Source organism: Scyliorhinus canicula, chromosome 1 (assembly GCF_902713615.1).
Source record: "Scyliorhinus canicula chromosome 1, sScyCan1.1, whole genome shotgun sequence".
In the NCBI taxonomy this organism is placed as follows: domain Eukaryota; kingdom Metazoa; phylum Chordata; class Chondrichthyes; order Carcharhiniformes; family Scyliorhinidae; genus Scyliorhinus; species Scyliorhinus canicula.
Window position 1 is genome coordinate 169,192,091 of NC_052146.1, and position 21,759 is coordinate 169,213,849.

General features: G+C 43.0%; 1 protein-coding gene across 8 annotated transcripts in view; it reads right to left on the reverse strand.

Moving 5' to 3' along the window:
* Positions 1-21,759, reverse strand: part of dop1a (DOP1 leucine zipper like protein A) — a 283,413-nt gene that overhangs the window by 29,985 nt on the left and 231,669 nt on the right. For all 8 annotated transcript variants that reach the window (XM_038802463.1, XM_038802473.1, XM_038802504.1 and 5 more), the window contains 7 exons: positions 18,780-18,846; positions 18,510-18,654; positions 15,955-16,037; positions 14,360-14,469; positions 9,708-9,857; positions 6,286-6,347; positions 4,437-4,589 (listed from right to left, as the gene is read on the reverse strand). In XM_038802463.1, the coding sequence (XP_038658391.1) occupies positions 4,437-4,589; positions 6,286-6,347; positions 9,708-9,857; positions 14,360-14,469; positions 15,955-16,037; positions 18,510-18,654; positions 18,780-18,846 (770 nt within the window). The remainder of the gene's footprint in view (positions 1-4,436; positions 4,590-6,285; positions 6,348-9,707; positions 9,858-14,359; positions 14,470-15,954; positions 16,038-18,509; positions 18,655-18,779; positions 18,847-21,759) is intronic.

A 21,759-nucleotide genomic window follows, 5' to 3' on the forward strand; every position in this document is an offset into this window, starting at 1 on the left:
TTTGGAGTATTGTGTTCAGTTCTGGGCACATTATTTAAGGAAGGATGTTAAAGCCTTGGAGAGAGTGCAGAGGTGATTTACTAGAATGATACCAGGAATGAGGAATTTTAGATCCAAGGAAAGATTGGAGAAATTGGGCTTGTTCTCCTTGGAGCAGAGAAGATTAAGAGGTGACCTTTTTGAGGTGTTCAAAATTCTGAACAACTTTGACAGGGTAAAGAACAATATTCTGTTTCCACCAGTTGTTATGCCAGTGACTCAGGGGTCACAATTTCAAGATGGTCAGCAAGAGAGCTTGAGGAGAAACTTCTTTACGCTTTAGGAAAGTTATGGCCTACTTGATGGTAACTCAGATTGTCACATGACTGATAATGAATTTCTCCTCAACTTCCATCCGAGGTTTCCTCACAAGAGTTAGCAGGCATCTCCTTAATGGCTAGGACTTGTTGCCAAAAATCGAACCTTGAAGGCTCAGAGTGGGAGCGAAAAGCTCTGGCAAAAAGGGGCAGCAGGGTAGCATGGTGGTTAGCATAAATGCTTCACAGCTCCAGGGTCCCAGGTTCGATTCCCGGCTGGGTCACTGTCTGTGTGGAGTCTGCACGTCCTCCCCCTGTGTGCGTGGGTTTCCTCCGGGTGCTCCGGTTTCCTCCCACACTCCAAAGATGTGCGAGTTAGGTGGATTGGCCATGCTAAATTGCCCGTAGTGTCCTAATAAGGGTAAGGTTAAGGGGGGGGGGGGTTGTTGGGTTGCGGGTATAGGGTGGATGCGTGGGTTTGGGTGGGGTGATCATGGCTCGGCACAACATTGAGGGCCGAAGGGCCTGTTCAGTGCTGTACTGTTCTATTAAATATATAGGCGTCATGGCTGCTTCCCTTCCTTACACATACAAGACCCACTGTCAGTGCTTGCAGATGGGTTGGATGTTCAAGGAATGAAATCCTTTCCTGTTAATGAAGACCATCACTGGCCTTTCACCCCTGATGAATGTACCATGCCTGCACTTTAAATATCTCCTCCTCCAAAATCACTAATTGTTCTGTTACAGTTTACATGTCAGTCATTGGCTCCATTTTAGAGCCTCTCCCATCCCAGTGACGTTAGCCTTTTTTGAGTTTAGAAGTTTTACTTTAGATTGTGCCATGATCTTCTCCATTATTTTTTTTAAAAGAATATTTTTATTGAAGCATTTGCAAAATTTTCATAACAATAACAAAATAATAACATAAACATCAACATGGTAAACTAGACATTTCCCACCCAACCCCTTCTGTACATCCCTTAACCATATTGCACCTACCCGCCCGCCCCCTCCTTCAGATTGCTGCTTCTGCTGATATTTTAATTTTCCCCGAGAAAGTCGACGAACGGCTGCCACCTCAGAGAGAACCCCAGCATTGGCCCCCTCAAGGCAAACTTTATTTTCTCCAGCTTGGGAAACCCAGCCACATCACTGACCCAAGTCTCCACACTCGGGGGTTTCGAGTCCCTCCACATTAAAAGGATCCGTCACCGGGCTACCAGGGAGGCAGAGGCCAGAATGTCGGACTCTTTCACTCCCTGAACTCCCGGGTCTTCTGACACTCCAAAGATCGCCATCTCTGGATCCGGCACCACCCACGTACCTAGAACCTTGGACATTGCCTTGGCAAACCCATCCAGAATCCTCCAAGCTTCGGGCATGCCCAAAACATATGGACATGGTTTACTGGGCTTCCCGCACACCTCGCACATCTATCTTCTACCCCGAAAAACTTGCTCATCCTCGCCGCCATGTGTGCCCGGTGTACCACCTTAACCTGTATTAGACTGAGCCTGGCACATGATGAGGAGGAATTAACCCTGCTTAAGGCGTCCACCCACAGACCCGCCTCTAACTCCACACCTAGCTCCTCCTCCCACTTGCCCTTCAGTCCCTCCACCTCCAACAACTCCTGATAGATATCCAACACTTTCCCCTCCCCCACCCAGGTACCGGACGCTACTGTGTCCTGTATCCCCCCTGGCAGCAACAGCGGGAAAGCCAACACCTGTTTCCTCAGAAAGTCCCGGACTTGTAAATATCTGAAGCCATTCCCCGGCAGCAGCTTGAACTTGTCCTCCAGCACCTTCAGGCTGGGAAAACTCCCATCTATGAATAGATCTCTGATCCGTCAAATTCCTGCTCTCTGCCAACTTCGGAACCCGCCATCTATCCTGCCCGGCGCAAACCTGTGGTTGTTGCAAATTGAGGTCCAGACTGACGCACCCTCCACTTTCTTATACCTCGTCCATTGCCCCCAGATCCTCAATGCCGTTACCACCACCGGGCTAGTGGAGTACTGGGCCGGCGAGAACGGCAGAGATGCCGTTACCAGTGCTCCCAAACTGGTGCCTTTGCATGACGTCACCTCTATCCGTCCACTCTTCTCCATATTAACCTGCACTCATTTGGTCCACCTCGCTATCTTACAACAAATTTAGCAATGCCTTCTTTTTAGTTCTCCACATTTTAGGCAAATATGTGAAATACATGAAGAACATACAATTAAAACCTTGAGGGATTTTAATTACCTTCATATTAAAGGACAAGTAGAATCAACAAATGGGGAGAGGGAGTCTTTATAATATGTGCTAGACTCCTTTTTACCCAGAATGCAATAAACACAATGAAAAGGAGTTTTGCTGGATCTAATAGTTGTAAAAAGGTTGGTACAGCCAGGGTGCAGCAGTCAGACAGAGCACCTGGTCTTTCACAGAAAGTCTTCACTACAGAGAAAACCTCGGCAGAAAACAATGCAGAGCACCTGGTCTTTCTAGGGAAGGCTTCGGAATAGAGGACACCCCAGGAGAAAAAAAACAGCAGTTAGAAACAACACTGCTCTTCTGAGGAAACACTTCAGAACAAAGAAAGAGCCTCGATTAAAAAACTGCAGTTAGAAACACCTGTTCAAAAGGGGAAGCACTTCAGAGTTAATGAACTGTGAAGATCTATCAAAATAAACAAAGCTAATCCCTCCTCTGAAATTGCCTCAAGATGAAGGCCTACCTTCTCAACCTTGTCCCTTCACCTGAGGTGTGGTGTTCCTCAGATTAAATCACCACCAGTCAGCTCTCCCCTTCAAAGGGGAAAACAACCTATGGTTATCTGGGACTATGTGACTTTACTTTGGGTGGCTTGGCGGCGCAGTGGTTAGCACCGTTGCCTTACAGTACCAGGCACTGGGTTCGCTTCAGGCCTTGTCTGCGTGGAGTTTGCACGTTCTCCCCGTGTCTGCGTGGGTTTCCTCTGGGTGCTCCTGTTCCCTCCCACAGTCCAGAAAGTTCACAGTTTCCTCCCACAGTCCAAAGATGTGCAGGTTAGGCGGATTGGCCATGCTAAATTGCCCTTAGTGTTCAAAAGGTTTAGGTGAGGTTACTGGGATAGGGTGGACGTGTGGGCTTAGGTAGGGTGCTCTTTCCAAGGACCGGTACAGACTCAATAGGCTGAATGGCCTCCTGTAAATTCTAGGATAACCCGGAAGGCTGCAGCATTCCAAGTGAGTCTTGCTAATGAGATTGAAATGGGTGCTAATGAATTCTGATCCGGTTCTTTTAGTTCCTGGGTGATAATCTGATTTCGGCAGGGCGAGTGGGCCGGGAGACCTGCGCGCGATGGGTTTGATGCCCGGCTAGAGTCCAGTTTTGGGCCTCACGCCCGATTCAACGGGCCAGTGGGAATCCTGGCTTGGGCTAAGGTCCCCAAAGAATCGCCCCCAATGTTTCTTTTCATCTGCAGGCAAGCTCATAACTGAGGACAAAAAATATGTCACTAATAAATTAAATAGCAAATTCAGGAGAAACTGCTTTACACAGAGTGGATAGAAAGAGGAACTTGCTACCACAGGGAGTGGTTGAGGCGAATAGCCTTGGTAGGGTGAATATGGAGGCCAGATAAGCATGTGAAGGAGTAAGGATTGGAAGGACATGGTGCTCAGCTTAGAAGAAGAGGATGGAGGAGGCTCAGATGAACGAGAAAGCCTAGCCTATGTTGGTCAAAAAGGCCAATTTCTGTGCCGGACACAATGCTTTGTAAAGCTTTCCCCTTGGTTTCTGTGGCCATGATTCATCTTTCATTCCCTCACTCCACAGTATAAATAACTCCCACTTTCTATGCCTGTTTTTGACAAAGGGTCATCTGGACTCGAAACGTTAGCTCTTTTCTCTCCCTCCAGATGCTGCCAGACCTGCTGAGATTTTCCAGCATTTTCTCCTTTGTAAAGCTCTGTAACATTGAAAGGGCAGTAATATCTAATAGCCACAGATTATGAAAATTTAAATGTTTCAACTGATCACCATGAGTGTGGACTTCTTTTATCAGGTTTGTGAGGCTGAATGATATTCAAAAATGTTTTAATTGGTTGACATTTTCTGTGCAAGATGCTTGACCATGAGTACACATTTGAACGGTGTTACCAACCTTGTATGTCTGGCAGGTACTTCTGGTATTGATCCACTTCACTGCTAAAAATAGCAAAGGCCAGTCTTTTTAGAAGCATTGCTCGCTGCTCCAGTTCTGCCTCGCGGCTAGCAAACAGATTGAGTGAGCTGCTTTGTGCCACAGCAACTCGAGCTGTTGGAGTGAAACCCACAACCAGGTCAGGAAAATGTCTCTGATACATTACAAGTCCCAACACTAATGATTACTCAGATGTTTGCTTTAAGTCTCAAGTCATTAACTTTGCCCAGCTTCTGAGTCCTGATGATAGCTTTGTTCTTAACCCAAAATATTAACTTTGTTTCTCGCTCTGACCTGCTCAACATTGCAAGTGCTTTATGATTTATTTAAGCAGCATACTGTCCATTTCACCAACAGTTGAAGTGCCGCTCTCTTCCTAATGCTTGTGCTGCTCTTATCAGCAAGAACGTGATTTATTTTTCCATTTCTTGGTAATTAAGGATCTTTGATGTCAGCTTTTCTTACTTTAAAAAAAAACATTATTTTCAACTTCGGGTATCATCAAAATTGGGAGAAAATGTGGAGAAAAAAGCCGAGAGCTCCAAACAGCAGTAAATTTGGAAAAACATCAGCAAAAGATGTTTTATTTCGAACACTTGGCATTAAAAAAAATGAGGCATTCAGGCTTTCGATAATGTTGTTTACTTCAATAGTGCTTATTTATAAAGGTATTTAGAGCTTCATCTATTACATTTTCCCTATACATTGATGAACTTTATCGATGTTCACGTTTTAGCTAATGATGACTTTAAGGACACATTGTGCTCCTGCACTCAGCTGTGCTACAGAAGCATCAGTAATAAAAGAGGTTTGTTAAACAGATTTTAAGCAATGTGACCAACATCAAGTGCACAAGCTATCTCTGCCTCCAGAATCCAACACCTAGCTGGTGTTGGGAAATGTACATTATTGTGTATGGAGCATACCAAGGTACTGTGCAACATCATGAAGTCTGTAACTCAATGTGAGTATATCTTATGATTACGCTAATCTGTTTTGGCATTTATCCTCGATCAAACTTTGCGTAACATGCTTATTCGCTTCCCCAGAAATACATCTAGACTACATGCTCAATCACTCCTTATGGTAGTAAGTTCTATATTTGCAGCACTCTTTTGAGTAAAGATTATTCTGAATTCCTTACTGGATTTAGTTGTGATCATCTTGTATTTAAGGCCCCTCTGTGCTATATTTTAATTAGTTCTTTGTACTTTTGGATTTTCCCACAACGCCTAACCTATCAAATACCTTAATAATTTTAAATACTTCGAATAGATTCAGTCTCCACTATTATAGAAAAGAGCCCCAACCTCTTCAAACATTCTGTACATCCTTATGTGTCTGTATATTCCTTTCACAGTATGACGACTAGTCAATGAGGATAATCAGCAGCACGGTTCGATTCCCATACCAGCCTCCCGGGACAGGCGCCGGAATGTGGCGACTAGGGGCTTTTCACAGTAACTTCATTGAAGCCTACTCGTGACAATAAGTGATTTTCATTTCATTTCATTTAAGAAGCATCTGGACGAGCACTTAAATTACTAAGGCTATGGACAAAGTGCTGGTAAATGGGATTACTATAGACTGGTATTGATGGTTGGCATAAACATGGTGGGCCAAAGGGCCTGTTCCTGTGCTGTATGATTCTATAAAAATTCTAATTCTTGAGCATATCTTACAACAGTTTTATAGAGTACAAAAACATTTGCATAAGATACAGTAAAGCTGTGACAACTAAAAATAGTCAAAGACAAACAAGAATGCACAAAGGAATGGAGAGAAATAGGAAACTGATACCAATACTTACTCATGAGATCCCTGAATGTGGTTTTGTCATGGGTCATCAGATGATCTATGATGGCTCTCCAACTGCAGGTTTGAAACACAATATCTATTAAACCTACAGATGAATAAAGGATCCTAGAGTTGAGGTCAGATACCATTTAATCAACACAGTTAGGTAACATACAAAGAGCCTGAGTAGGCCATCGAGTCCCTCAAGTCTGCTCCACCATTAAATAAGATCATGGCTGTTCTGATAGTAACTTCAAATCTGCATCCTGCCTACCCCCGATAACCTATGGGTACCAAGAATTCATCCTCTTCTGTCTTAAAAATATTTTTAAAATGTCTTCCTAAAAAGATGGTGACAGCAGAGTTCCAAACACTGACGACTCTGAATGATAATATGTTGCTTCATCTCCTTTTTAAATGGGCGACCCCTTATTTTAAACAGTGACACCCAGTTCTAGATTCTTCCACAAGAGGAAACATCTTCTCCACATCCAAGCTGTCAAGACCCCATAGGATCATATATGTTTCAATCAAGTCACCTCTTACTCTTCTGAACTCCAGTGGATACAAGCTTAGCCTGTCCAGCCTTTCGTCATACGACAACACATCCATTCCAGGTATTAAGTCCTGAAAACCTTCTCTAAATGGTTTCCAATGCATTTACATACTTCCTTAAATAAGGTGACCAATACAGACACAGTACTCCAGATGTGGTCTCACCAATAACCTGCCAAACTGTTCAATTCTGTTTGCCACACTACCAGAAGGATGTGGAGGCTCTGGGAGTGTACAGAAGAGGTTTACCAGGATGTTGTCTGGATGGAGGGCATTAGCTATGAGGAGGTTTGTTCGACAAGGTTTGAGGGGTGATCTGATAGAAGTCCACAAAAGTATGAGGGGTATGGGCAGTTTTCCCAGGGTGGAAGAGTCAATTACTAGGGAACATAGGTTCAAGGTGTGAGGGGCAAAGTTTAGAGGAGATATACGAGGAAAGTTTTTTTTTACACAGAGGCTAGTAGGTGCCTGAAACTTGCTGCTGCTGAAGGAGGTGGTGGAAACAGATGCAAAAGTGACATTTAAGGGGTGTCTTGACAAATACATGAATAGGATGGCAATAGAGGGATACAGACCCCGAAAGTGCAGAAGGTTTTAGGTTAGATGGGCAGCATGGTCGGCGCAGACTTGGAGGGCCGAAGGGCCTGTTACTGTGCTGTACCATTTGTTATTCTTTTTGTTCATAACATCCCTACTTCTGTATTCAATTCCCTCACAAATGATAACATTCCATTTCCTAATTACTTGCTGATTATAAATGTCTTGATATTCTTTTAGCCTATTTAATTAATACATTTTTTCCTCACAGAGAACACCTCTTCTTTTTCCCTTTAGATTTTGGACAATTTTTATTGTTATTTTAACTGAGTAACTCTTCCATTTGGGGGTCAATATATTCAGATTGTGCTTATTTTTCTTGAGTACATACTTATTCCACATTAAAACTTTAAAAGGTGTTCTTTTTCCCCCCCAGTTGTGATAGCACAGCAATATTTTCCAGTTATCTGTTTTTGTTCACTCCTTATTCCTTTGAAATTTTCTTCTCAAAAGGTTGATAAATTATTTTAAGTTTATTTGTATTGCTCACAATAATCCCTAGAAGCCCCAGATCTTACACTTTGTTTATAAGACCCGGGTCTATATGCAAGTTAGCCTGAGCAGGATCCTGGCATACACTGTTTCCTTTACTGTAATTCTAGAACATTCTTATATTTTTAATTAATTCCCATCGACATTCTCGAATTCTAAATTAATTCCCATCATCCAAGATGATTTGTACTTTTGTGCTATTTATACCAACTTGATGCTTCTTACTCAAGTCATGATGTGGAGATACCGGCTCGTTGGACTGGGGTGAGCACAGTAAGAAGTCTTACAACACCAGGTTAAAGTCCAACAGGTTTGATTCAAACACGAGCTTTCGGAGCGCGGCTCCTTCCTCAGGTGAATAACTTACTCAAGTAAGCAGGGAAACAGGAATGCCTGAATTGCTCTACAGAGCCCTGGATGGACTCAATGGGCTGAATGGTCTCCTGCTGTGCAGTTATGACTCTAATTTACTCGAGATGCGCTAGCATTCAGGTGTCAGGTAACAGGACCTATCTTTCTTCCTTTATTTTGTCTCTCTGCTTGGTTACTTTGTCTGGGTTAACACCATGTTGCTCTCACTTTCTATTTGATCGCCGACTAACTTTGATCATCAAAAGTTCAAGTTGACTTCTCCCTCCGACACAGTTGGTTTAAATAATCTGCCTCTTTATTAATAGCTTCTCTATCCGATGCTGCTTGGTTGAGATGTAGGCCACATTACCTTTGCCAACCTGGGTTTACCCCAAAGTAAACTAGCAGTTTCCCATAAATTTGACTTGCACGTCATAGCCTGAAAATTCTACTCGAGTTCTGTGTACCGTTCAGCCGAAGATCCGCAATGAACCAGAAAAGAAACTTCACAGCTTATCTTTCAATTTTCAATGCCCCAATCAGCTATACTACCAACAATTGGAGAGATATCTATTCCAGAAGGGTGATAATGTGAAGCTCAACAGGAGACTCTCAATTTCTTGAGTGAAAAACATTAATGCAACAATAGAAGCAGGTCATTCTTCCAACTTGCAACTGACTCAATACTTATTTGCAATGCTATCCTTAAACACACAGCTCCTCATATATCTTGATTTTTTGGGGGCGGCAAGGTGGCACAGTAGTTAACGCTGCTGTCTCACAGCTCCAGGGATCCAGGTTCAATTCCGGCTTTGGTGACTGTGGAGTTTGCACTTTCTCCCTGTGTCTGCGTGGGTTTCCTCCGGGTGCTCCGGTTTCTTCCCACAGTCCAAAGATGTGCAGGTTAGGTGGATTGGCTGTGCTAAATTGCCCCTTAGTGTCCAACGGTTAGGTGGGGATGAGGTAGGGCTGGGGAGCTTTTTCAGAGAGTCGGTGCAGACTCAATGGGCCAAGTGGCCTCCTTCTGCACATTAGGCATTCTAGAATTCTAATCTATAATTCTCCTCGCTCCGGAAAAAGAACAGGCCATCTCCTAAACCTGGTTCTAAAATTTGCTTCACTGACTTTCCTAGTAATATATTCCATGGATTATTGCCCTGTGTTAGAACCTGTTTTTCTTCGAACTCCCAGCTTCCTGATTTTTAAACTGATTTCTGGAATTTTAAGGATCAACGAATAACTTGCTAAAATTAACTAATTAAGTTATCTACATAGGCTGGAAAACATTAACTAGACCACACCACCCAACTCAAACTGTTTTACCTTTCCTCATAAAGTACATTCTTGCAACTTGTAATAATTTTGAGAACAACGGAATAGATTTTGCTCTTCCAGAAATATAAAAGGTAAACTGCAGTGCAAGCCACAAAGGAAACTTACTGACTAACGCAAGGTGCATCCATATGAAAGAAGTTAGGGTCCATAAAAAGATCAAAAGCTTCTTTTTTCCAAGCCCGTCTGGTATACTGATAGCCACTAAGACTGCTCACCAATTGCACGCATGCTCGGTAACTTGGAGCATTGTGGGCACTAGAAGAAAAAAGGACATTTTAGCAAAGCTATGAAATAGTTTTTACTGAATAAAATAGAAAATCTCAGTCAGAAGCAGCCGCAGAAAATAACAAGGATTTCCAAAACTGAGTCCAATAAAACAGGGAATCACCAGCCTGTCTTGCTCGATCGGGTATTCAATAAGCCTTCAAACGTCCAAGAGAATTAATAAAATGTATTGAATTCCAGTTCAAATTGTACCGATTTTAATACATACAGAACAAATATGAAACAAGTGAACATCAAAGCTGTGCAGGTCTCAAATATATGATAATAAAAAAGCAACTCTGAGGGTCATTTCACCCAAAGGTAATTACTGCATGTGCTTCAACAATTCCACCTGTCCAATAAAAGACACACACACACACCGGAATTCTAATAAATTGATTTAAAAAAAATACATTTTCTATTTAAACTCAACACAAACTGTTGCTGAAAAGATTTGCAAAAAACATGCAGGCATCTTTCAGCTAAGTCCATAATATGCATAAATGGAACTATTTTTAGATATTTTGGCAGCACAAACAGACTTGCGGCCCTGGACAGTAGATTAGTTGTGCACATCTGTAATCTACACACTATGAGCTCCCTCAATGTGCGGTTGTGGTGGACATGAAGCAGAGGACAAGTGAAGGATTAATCCAGCACAGCCTTCAACCGGCTGGCTATGCAGCCTGCCTAAAGAACAAACAGGCAGTTTATTCTCCAAGTGTGCAGAAATGAAGAGGAGGAAGGAGAAAAAAATCTTGCAAAGAATAGAAATCTTAGCCTCATTCACCCACCACCCAAAGAAAAATGGGCTTCAGAGACTTAACACAAAAACTAGAAAATCTACTAGATTGCAAATTGTACTGAGTGGATTACCAAAATATAAAATACTGGAAATAGACAGCAGGTCTGGTAACATCTGTCTGACTCTTGTTGCTAGATGTTCCTTGATTCAAATATGTTTGCTCAAGGTTGAGCTTCTGTCATCCATCTTCATGTGGCTGATTTGGCCCATTTTCGACCTGCAGATCTTTGGACATGTGGGATTCTGAATGCAGAATTTGCTTCCTTTTTTTAAAACCTTTTCTGTTACTGCTCTGCCTCATCAAGGTGCTGGTGATGCAGCTTGATGGCAGGTTGTGGCCATTCTGAGCAGTCAGCAGCAAGTTTCTCTCAGTCATTAAGTTCAATAGTGCCATGCTTCAAGCAGAGTTTCAGAATGTCGGTGAAGCATTTTCTTTGTCCTCTCTTGAAACATTAGCCATTTGAGAGTTGAGAGAACATAACCTGGCAGTGGAGGCAGTTTTGACCAAGTTGATGCTGCAGGAGTTTTACCTAAATGTTTGTGGAGCAGGCTAGAAGGACAATAGGATTTATTCAACAGTCCTCCCAGTGTATGTGGAGAATGCAGTGCAGATATTTCTGATGTAATATGATGAGTTCAAGGGCAGCATGGTGGTTAGCATAAATGCTTCACAGCTCCAGGGTCCCAGGTTCGATTCCCGGCTGGGTCACTGTCTGTGCGGAGTCTGCACGTCCTCCCCGTGTGTGCGTGGGTTTCCTCCGGGTGCTCCGGTTTCCTCCCACAGTCCAAAGGTGTGCGGGTTAGGTGGATTGGCCATGCTAAATTGCCCGTAGTGTCCTAAAAAGTAAGGTTAAGGGGGGGGGGGGGGTTGTTGGGTTACGGGTATAGGGTGGATACGTGGGTTTGAGTAGGGTGATCATGGCTCGGCACAACATCGAGGGCCGAAGGGCCTGTTCTGTGCTGTACTGTTCTATGTTCTATATCTCTAGTGCTCTGTGTCGCTGATACAATTTTCAGGTCTCAGAGCAGTACAGGAATGTGGTGACAACAACTGCTGTTTGTACTAAGATTCTAATCCTTGGGGTGAGGTGTGGAAGTCAGAAAATATACAAAAAGCTTTAGAAAAAAGCATCAATAACATTCCACTTTCTTGAAGAAAACTCATTTTTACTGTTAATAACAGTATCAATCATCCGGGCTCTCAAAGGGATCCTGCTTAAGCTTTTGAACTTCACAGAATCATTACAACGCAGGAGGGCCATTCGGCCCATCGTGTCTACATTAGCTCTCCAAATAAGCATTATGACTTGGTGCCATCCCACTGCTTTTTCCTTGTACTCCTATACATTACTTCTATTCAAATAATCATCTCACATGCTTTTGAATGACTTGACTGAACCTGCCTCCACCACATTCCAGGTAATGCATTCCGGACCCAAACCACTTGTCGTATGAAAGGTTTTTTCACATCACATTTGCTTCTTTTGCAAATTGCTTTAAATCGATGTCTCCTCATTCTCAATCCTTTTACAAGCGGGAACACTCTCCCTCTATCTACTCTGTCCAGCCCTAGCATAACTTTGAGCATTTCTATTCAATCTCATCTTAGTCTTCCTCTCTCCAAGGAGAGCTGTCCCATCCTCTCCAATCTATCCTTATAGCTGTGGTTTCTCGTGCCTGAAATCATTCTTGTAAACCTCTCCTGTATACTCTCCAATGCGTTCACATCCTTCCTATAGCGTGGCACTCATAACTGCACACAATTCAGCTGCAATCTAAATGTCTTGTTCAGCATAACATCTTTGCTCTTAGAATCCCTACAGTGCAGAAGGAGGCCATTCGGCCCATCAAGTCTACACCGACCCTCTGGAAATGCACCCTACCTAGGCCCAATCCCCAGCCCTATCCCCGTAACCCAACCTAACTGTTGGACACTATGGGCAATTTAGCATGGCCAATCCGCCTAACCTGCAAATCTTTGGACTGTGGGAGGAAACCGGAGCGCCTGGAGCAAACCTACGTAGACACGGGAAGAATGTGCAAACTCCACACAGACAGTAAACTGAGGTCTGAATCGAACCCGGGTCCCTGCCGCTGTGATGCCACTGTGCTCTAGTACTCTATACTTCTGTTAATAAAGCCCAAGATACTATATGTTTCATTAATACTCTCTCTACCTGTCCTACGAGACAGCTAGTTTGCAATGCAGAACAAGGCCAGCAGCACAGGTTCAAGTCCCGTACCAGTTGAGGATTCTGAATTCTCCCTCTGTGTACCCGTACAGACGCTGGACTAGGGGCTTTTCAAAGTAACTTCATTGCAGTGTAAGTCTACTTGTGACAATAAAAAGATTATTATTATTATACACACCCAGGTCCCTCTACTGTTGCACCCCTTTTTTTCTTCCTTTTTAAAAAATCCAGAGGACCCAATTATTTTTTTCTCCAATTAAGGGGCAATTTAGCATGGCCAATCCACCTAACCTGCACATCTTTGGATTGTGGGGGTGAAACCCACACAGACATGGGGAGAATGTGCAAACTACACATGGACAGTGACCCAGGGCCGGGATTCAAACCCGGGTCCTCAGCGTCGTAGTCCCAGTGCCAACCACTGCACCACATGCCACCCATTTTGCACCCTTTAAGAATTTTACTCATAATGTCCCTGTTTTTCTTACCAAAATATATCATCTCACACTTCTCAGCATCATCTCACATTTCTCTGCATTAAACTTAATCTACCCACTCCCCCAAATTGTCTATGTCCTTAGGAAGTTCCACACAGTCCTCTTCAGTTTACAATACTTCCAAGTTTTGTATCATCCACAAACATTGAAATTATCCTTGCTCACAAGATCTAGATCATTAATATATATCAGGAAAAACTAGTGTCCTTTCAAAAGATTCCTTCCTGTAGACTAGACTATGGTCCATGATATCTCTGAAATGCTGCGAACCAAAATTCTTTAAAAAGCTTGCTCAACTCCATGAAAACTGTGGAGGACTAGGACATGCTGAATCTCAAAATGGAGCCAGCCAGGTTGGGAATGCAGGATGTTTTTTCATGTCCCAAACCAGCCATACCCTTAGAAGACATCTTTAAAAATCGGGAATCGGTCCAGGAATTCTAGGATTGGGTTCCAGCCGCCATTATTAATGGTCTGTGGACTGCTCCTGACAGCGAAAATCTAGCCCCAAGAGTTTTGTTGAATTATGGACGTCTTTGTTTCAGAAAATGGCTACCATAGAATGGATAAAGTACAGGAAGTGTTTAACGTATTCCTGAATCTCTCCTTCAGCATACATGGGAGTCTTGTTTTTGGAACATTCAAGGACAGGTCGAGTTTCTTCTATGCAGGATTGAGTGGGAGCGGGGATCTGTCTAATAACGAATCACTGATCTTTCTCCACAGATGCTACCAGATATGCTGTGTATTTCCAGCAGATTTTATTTCTGATCTCCAGCAGTACAATGCATTGCTTTTGGAATAGAATCTGTGTTATTTTTGTTAAAATGAGAAATGGATAGGTAGAATCATGAATTGTAAACATTGCACTGGAAAATCATGGACACAGGAACTGAAAATTAAGTAATAAAGAGGCCCAGCACTAGTCAAACTAATCACGTATTTTAAATGTAAGGAATAAAATTGAAATTGCATTCTGAAGTAGAGCTTGTCAATTACCTGTGATTGCGAAGATAAGGCACCGCATAGTACATAATGTTAACAAGTAATGGAATAACTTTTTCCTTCTCGTCACTGTGGAATACCATGTCCAGAAGGTGAGCCAAAACCTAAAAAAGAGGGGAACATATACATTTCACTACAATACACTGTAATGGATTAGCAACTTGTTTCACCTAAATTCCATTAAATTAGCGCTGCACGGTGTCACAGTGGGTAGCCCTGCTGCCCCACTGTGCCGAGGTCCCAGGTTCGATCCTGGCTCTGGGTCACTGACTGTATGGAGTTTGCACATTCTCCCTGTGTTTGCGTGGGTTTCGTCCCACAACCCAAAAAGATGTGCAGGCTCGGTGGATTGGCCACGTTAAATTGCCCCTTAATTGGAAAAAATAAATTGGGCACTCTAAATTTATTTTTTTTAAATGTCATTAAATTCTCGAATTCGGAACAGCCACTGTTAAGTCAAAACAGTGAAGTTTATCTTTCACGTCAACAGAGCTAAAATTCAAATTTCATATTTCAAAACAAATACCTTGAAAAAGAACATTTCATGAAACTCTATGGCAGTACTACAATGGGAGAATTCCACCCAATATATTTCTAAGTATCTGGCCGGCAAAGAGCATTTAACTAGTGTTTACTTAAAGTAAGTCAATACATTAAGGTACGTTTCTTCCAGCCTTAAGAAGGAATAAACAAGCTCTACTGGAGAGCAGCTGAATTAGTTAGTCGGCTAACTAGTCCGATCTGGCTGTTGTGGTCTCAGCTCCACAGTAAATGTAGAGATTGAGGTGCAGCTTTGCAAACGGAGGGAAGATCGCAAGCAGAGTGAGCTGAAAGTTTGGTGAATGGGGAAATTTTCTTACTTCACTTCACGTCAGTGCAGTGGAACGATCTGGTTGGTGAGTAACTGATAAACCAATCAGCAATTAAGAAATGTATAGCTCTTAATTATCATTTTTTATTGCCACCCAATCTGCTTCTACATCCTGGTTTCCATAACATAGATCATTCTCACTATGGGGCAAAACATCATTAATTAACAGAAGCATCCCTCCACCTTTTACTAGATTCCTGGCTTTCCTAAATGTCATATACTCTTCACTATCCAGGTCTCAAACTATGTCATCCTGCAGCCATGTCTCTGCAATGGCTACCGGATCATAATTATTTATTTCTATTTGAGCTATCAGTTCATCTGCTTTATTTCAAATGCGACCTGCATTCAATACAAAGGCTTTAAATGTAGACGTGTCCTATCTGCCCCATTGACCTTGGGCTCAATGACGGAGGGTCCTGGATAGTACAGATCAGCCCACTGAAAATTTTAACTTCCCAGGCAATTTCAGTGCGTGTGTCAGGAGCTTCAGGGACCTGATGGCATCAATGACTTAAGTCCAGATTTCTCTGCTCTGGACATTTTAAGATTTAGACCATTGAGCAAAATAGGTGAAATCACCAATATAAACCAGAAGCTTCCGCAATGACTCCATGAGTACTTACAATGAGGTATATTGATCAAAATGGGGCAACTGTTGAAGGAAGATGAAAGTTGTGAAGAGAACAAATATTTAAGATGAGTAGGGTTTCCATACCTCCGCTAATAAGGTCAGTGCATGTACACTGTACACAGAAGGTGTGATACTGGCTGTCTCCACCACTGGGGTCAACATGATATCTGGGCAAGGCAGAAAAGATCAAATGATTAACACAGGGAGAAAATAATTATTTGGGTTGAAAATTTAATGAAACTCAATTAAAACCAATGAAGTAAATACTGTAAGATTTCCTTTATTTTTAAAAATTACTCCAGTTGACATTTGAGTATCACTTTAGTTACAAGGACATGCATCTCGTTTCAACTCCCTCAGCAAAACAACCCCTACAGGCACTGAAAAGTTACTTTTTCATGTCTGCCATCTAGTTCCTTCAGCTTTCACTTAATGTTGGCAAATTTAAAAAAAAACGTTTTGTTTCTTTTAACTCGCTCACTCAATTCCATCTTAGTCTCGCTATTTTGCTTTCTCGGCATGATTTTACATTGAACTAAACATGATAATTTACGCACACTGACTTAGGCTGCCTGTGTCAGGAACAATTCCCTACTGCAATTGGTTAAAGAGACATGTTGTTGCTTTGCATTGATTACACGAGTTCCAGATCCCTGAAAGAGGGTGTTGCACTGTATTAGATTCTGAACATTGGAGCAGTAGCAGGTACATCAAGCTTGCTCTGCCATTCAAACAGATCAAGGCTGATCATTCACCTCTACATTTCCCCCCACTTTTCCCATATCTCTCAATGTCATCAGTAACCAGAAATCTATCGATTTCTGTCTCAATGATTGAACCTCCACAGCCCTCTGGGGTAGAGAATTCCAAAGGTTCACCACCGTATGAGTGAAGAAATTCCTCCTCATCTCAGTCTTAAATGGACTGCACATTATTCTGAGACTCACCATTCAGGGGAACATTCTATCTACATCTACGCTGTCACACCCCGCAGATTTTTTTAAGGTTCATTATGAGGTCACCTCTCATTCTGAGCAAGAAATTACAAGCCTAGTTTCCTCAATCTCCCCTCATAAGTGAATCCTGCCATCTCAGGGATTAGTCTTGTGAACCTCTGTTACATTCCTTAAATATGGAAAGTAAAACTGTACACAGTACTCAAAGTATAGTCCCATCAAGGCTCTATACAGGGTATCTTTACTCCTGTACTCAGATCTCCTTGAGATGAAGGCCAGCATATTATTTGTCCTCATTTCTTTTAGTGGTTGGCTCTATAGCTCAGTGGTTCGAGCACTGGTCTTGTCAACCATGGCCTGGGAGTTCAATTCTCGCTGGAGCCTGTGACTATGATTTAGCATGCTTGGCTAGCACAATCGCTAGAGCATGAGACTCTTGATCTCAGAGTCTTGGGTTCATGTCCCATGTTGAGCACTGAATGGCCTACTCCTACTCCTGTTTTGGGGTGGCAGGGTGGCACAGTGGTTAGCACCTGCTGCCTCACAGCTCCAGGGACCCAGGTTCAATTCCGGCTTCGGGTGACTGTGGAGTTTGCACTTTCTCCCCGTGTCTGTGTGGGCTTCCTCTGTGCGCTCCGGTTTCCTCCCACAGTCCAAAGATATGCAGATTAGGTGGATTGGCCATGCTAAATTGCCCCTTAGTGTCCAAAGGGTTAGGTGGAGTTGATGGGTTATGGGGATAGGGTGGAGGCATGGGTTTATGTGGGGTGCTCTTTCCAAGGGCCGGTGAAGACTCGATGGGCTAAATGGCCTTCTTCTGCACTGTAAATTCTATGATTCTCTGATATAATTTGCCTTCCTAATTGTTTGTTGGCTTTTGGTGAATCGTGGACATCAACCTCTCACCATTTAAGAAATACTCTTGTTTTTTTTCTACCAAAGTGGATTATTTCACATTAATTCACATTTTATCCCATCCATCTGCCTTGTTCTTGCCCACTCACTCATCCAGAGACCCAAGTCCCTTGATGCCTCCTTACATCTTCACAACTTATAGTCTCACCTTGTTTTGTGTCATCAGCAAATTTAGAAATATTACATTTGGTCCACACATCCAAATCATTTATATAGATTGCCCACATCCAAATCCTTTATGACCTGATGACTTAAGTTGCCTTGGAAAAACCCACAAAGTCTGTGGGCAGCAGTATGCATACTGTATGGCTAGTATGGTTTTTGCAAAATCTGTTTATTTTGTTCCTTAAAATAATTTTCTTTTTCAAGTTTAAAGGAGATTACTTTATATTGCAATAAATGCTGGCCTAGCCAGAAATGCCCACATCTCATTTTTAAAAACTATCTCAAGCTAAATTAATTTCAAGCTGAGAATAACTCTTATTTTATCCTAGGAGATGGAAGATATATTTATTAATGAACATGAAAAGGTTGGCATCTGTTTTACACAATATGGTGATGTTGGCATTGATAGGTTCTTCAGTTGGCACTGAAGATTACTGCCTAATTAATCAATCAATTAGGAGAGCTGGTAAAAGCTATTTTGTCCAGCACCAAACGTGCTCCCTAGCTAAATGTGATTAGCATTTTATACTAACACTACTTTAACATTTCTGTTCCATTAGTGGTTTTGGTAGGTGCCTTCACAGATAGTAGGATGAGTTACACCTTCAACATCTCTTTCCATGTTGCTTCCTTCCACTAGAATTTGTGGAGAAGCCTTTACTTCTAGGTTCCTCCTTAGCCAGGTGGTCTGTTCCAAAGAGGAGCCTGCAATGGTGCCAATGGCCTCGACAATCTTATGGGTGATATCCTAGAAAATTAAAGACATGAACAGACCACAAATGTCAATCATTTAGTATAATATAGATGCAGTAAGACAGGTTTATCAAATTATTAATTGAGCAAAGTAAATTGACCAAATAAAATTGCCCTTACCTGAAGGTCTCTTTGGTCCTTTTTGTTTTCCAGGTTGGGATTTTTCATGATGAACTCATTAAGTACTCTGAAGTCACAAGTCAAGAACAAACTAGAATAAAAAATACATCCATATCCTCGGAACATCCCAGAGCACTTGGCAGCCAATTAGTTATTTTTGAAATGTATATTTTATTGTAAGGAAAGAAAATAAAAATAAGTCAGATAAATAGCCAATTAATCTGCCTTGGTAGTGTTGTTTAAGGGATCGATGTTCAGTCACAGCTACATACATCACCTATAATTCTCAAGAATTGTGAGGACTGTTTTTTTGGTATTTTTTTCCATTCTAACTGTTTACCGTTATAAACCTGAGCCTTTAATCCACATTGCTGAACACCTTAAATACATTATATCTCACAGATGCTCCATGACCATTAGATTAATTATCTCTTCAAAGATTACAATGAATTTATGAGGCACGCAATGGCTTTTACACCATTCAGTTAGCCTTCGTGTCTTCTACATCTCTTAGATGAGCAGGGTCAACCATTTCCTATGTTACTAAACTGAATCTAACTAGTTTATAATTCCTCAATTCACATAGCATTTGAATACTTGGCACTTCTGGATGGTTTGATTTTACACTATTTTCCCTCCCCCAAAACGCTCCGGTATAATTGACAGCCTGACCCAAGCAGTTAAGCCATTAAAGGAGTGTTCAGCTGCCAGCTTGGGTTTCGTGCACGCAGCATCAGCTCCAAAGTAACCATGGGTGGAATTCTTGCATGTGGGTTTGGTGGAGGGCGGGAGTCGATAATCCAGCGGGAGACGAAGGGTCAAATACCCTCCTGCGTAAAAAGAGTTTGCAATTCTCTGAATAGCCAGTTGTTTTCCAGCTGCCTGGTGGTGTGAATGCCATTTACATTCACTAGCATCTCAAATGCTCATTAAATCAGCTGCTCGCCTGGAATCTCATCAGGTCTTCCAATCATGCTTCAAACCAACAGGAAATTAGGGCAGCCTCAAACTGATTTGAAAGAGACTGGTGTGCACAGGTCGGATTTTAGTTCCCAACAGACATAGCCTATCTGCCATAGCTGCGCCACTCCTGTTCTGCGGAACGCCACTGCTGAAGTTTGGTCCATGTCCACCAGCTCCATGCTGAGCTGGTCTTGATGGACAGTACTGTGCTGCTGGACTCGTGGACCATTATGTTTCACTGAGTCGGATCAGTACAGCACCCGGGTTTGGGGAGTGCAGTGGCCGTCTGCTCCCAGTACCATACACCGTTGCCTGTCTGGACAGCACTGTGCTGCGCAGCTCCCGCAGCCATTGGATCAGTTCAACCGAGGCTTTGTTTTAACATAGACATAGAACAGTACAGCACAGAACAGGCCCTTCGGCCCTCAATGTTGTGCCGAGCCATGATCACCCTACTCAAACCCACAAATCCACCTTATATCCGTAACCCAACAACCCCCCCTTATCTTTACTTTTATTAGGACACTACGGGCAATTTAGCATGGCCAATCCACCTAACCCGCACATCTTTGGACTGTGGGAGGAAACCGGAGCACCCGGAGGAAACCCACGCACACAGGGGGAGGACGTGCAGACTCCACACAGACAGTGACCCAGCCGGGAATCGAACCTGGGACCCTGGAGCTGTGAAGCATTTATGCTAACCACCATGCTACCCTGCTTTAAAAAGGAATTCTTTCCAGGATGTGGGCTTTGTTGATTAGGCCAGCATTTGTTTCCCATCGCTAATTGCCCTTGAGAAGGTGATGGTGAATTGCCTTCTTGAACTTCTGCAGTCCATGTGGCTTAGGAACACCCACAGTACTGTTAGGGTGAGAATTCCAGGATGTTGACTCAGCGACCGTGAAGGAACGTCAATATATTTCCAACTCAGGATGGTGAGTGACTTGGAGAGGGACTTCCAGGTGATGGTGTTCCCAGTTATATGCTGCTTCTCCTTCTAGATGGTAGTGGTCATGGGTTTGGAAGGTGCTGCCTAAGGAGCCTTGGTGAGTTCCTGCAGTGCATCTTGTAGATGGTACACACTGCTGCTACTGTGCGCCGGTGGTGGAGGGAGTGATTTTTTGTGGAAGGGGGAGTAATCAAGCCGGCTGCTTTGTCCTGGATGGTGTCGAGTTTCTTGAATGTTGTTGGAGCTGCCCTCAACCAGTTAAGTGGGAGTATTCCACTACACCCCTGATTAGTGTAGTGGAATACTCCACTAGGCTTTCAGGAGTCGTATGTTACTTGCCGCAGGATCCCCAGCCTCTGACCTGTTCTCGTAGCCACAATGTTTATATGGCTAGTCCAGTTCAGTCGGTGGTCAATGGTAACCCCCAGGATGTTGATAGTGGGGTATTTTGTGATAGTAATGCCATGGAATGTCAAGGGGTGATGGTTTAATTCTCTTATTGGAAATGGTCATTGCCTGAGTGTGGCACAAATGTTACTTTCCACTTGTCAGCTCAAGCCTGGGTACTGTCCATATCTTGCTGCATTTGGATATGGACTGCTTCAGCGATGATGGTCACTGCCGACATCTGCAGTCTGTAGATAGGGAAGACACCATACTGGTGGCGTGCAATGTGAGGGGAGGTCTGATAAAAACAATGAGAGGTAATGTAGAAGGAGGGCTGTGAAAGGGCAGTATGCAATGGGGAAAGGCAAACACATTGGGGGGCAAACACAATGGGGAGAAATGTGGAATGAGTACTGTGCAAAGCAGCAGGAGAAGGGTGATGGGGCATGATGGAAGGCAGAGGTTCAAGGTGGTGGAGGAGGGTGATGAACAATGGAAGGCAGAGGGAAAACAGAGGGCTGGGATGTTGGATCCCGACAAGGTGCATGAACGTTGAAAACAAGAGAGGGGTCAAAAGAATGTCAGTGTTCTCTACAAAGTGACTCCAAGTGTAATATAGAGCTCCACCCAACCAAGCCATGTCTCTGCGCTGGTGGAGGATATGGGAGCGGTCTTTCA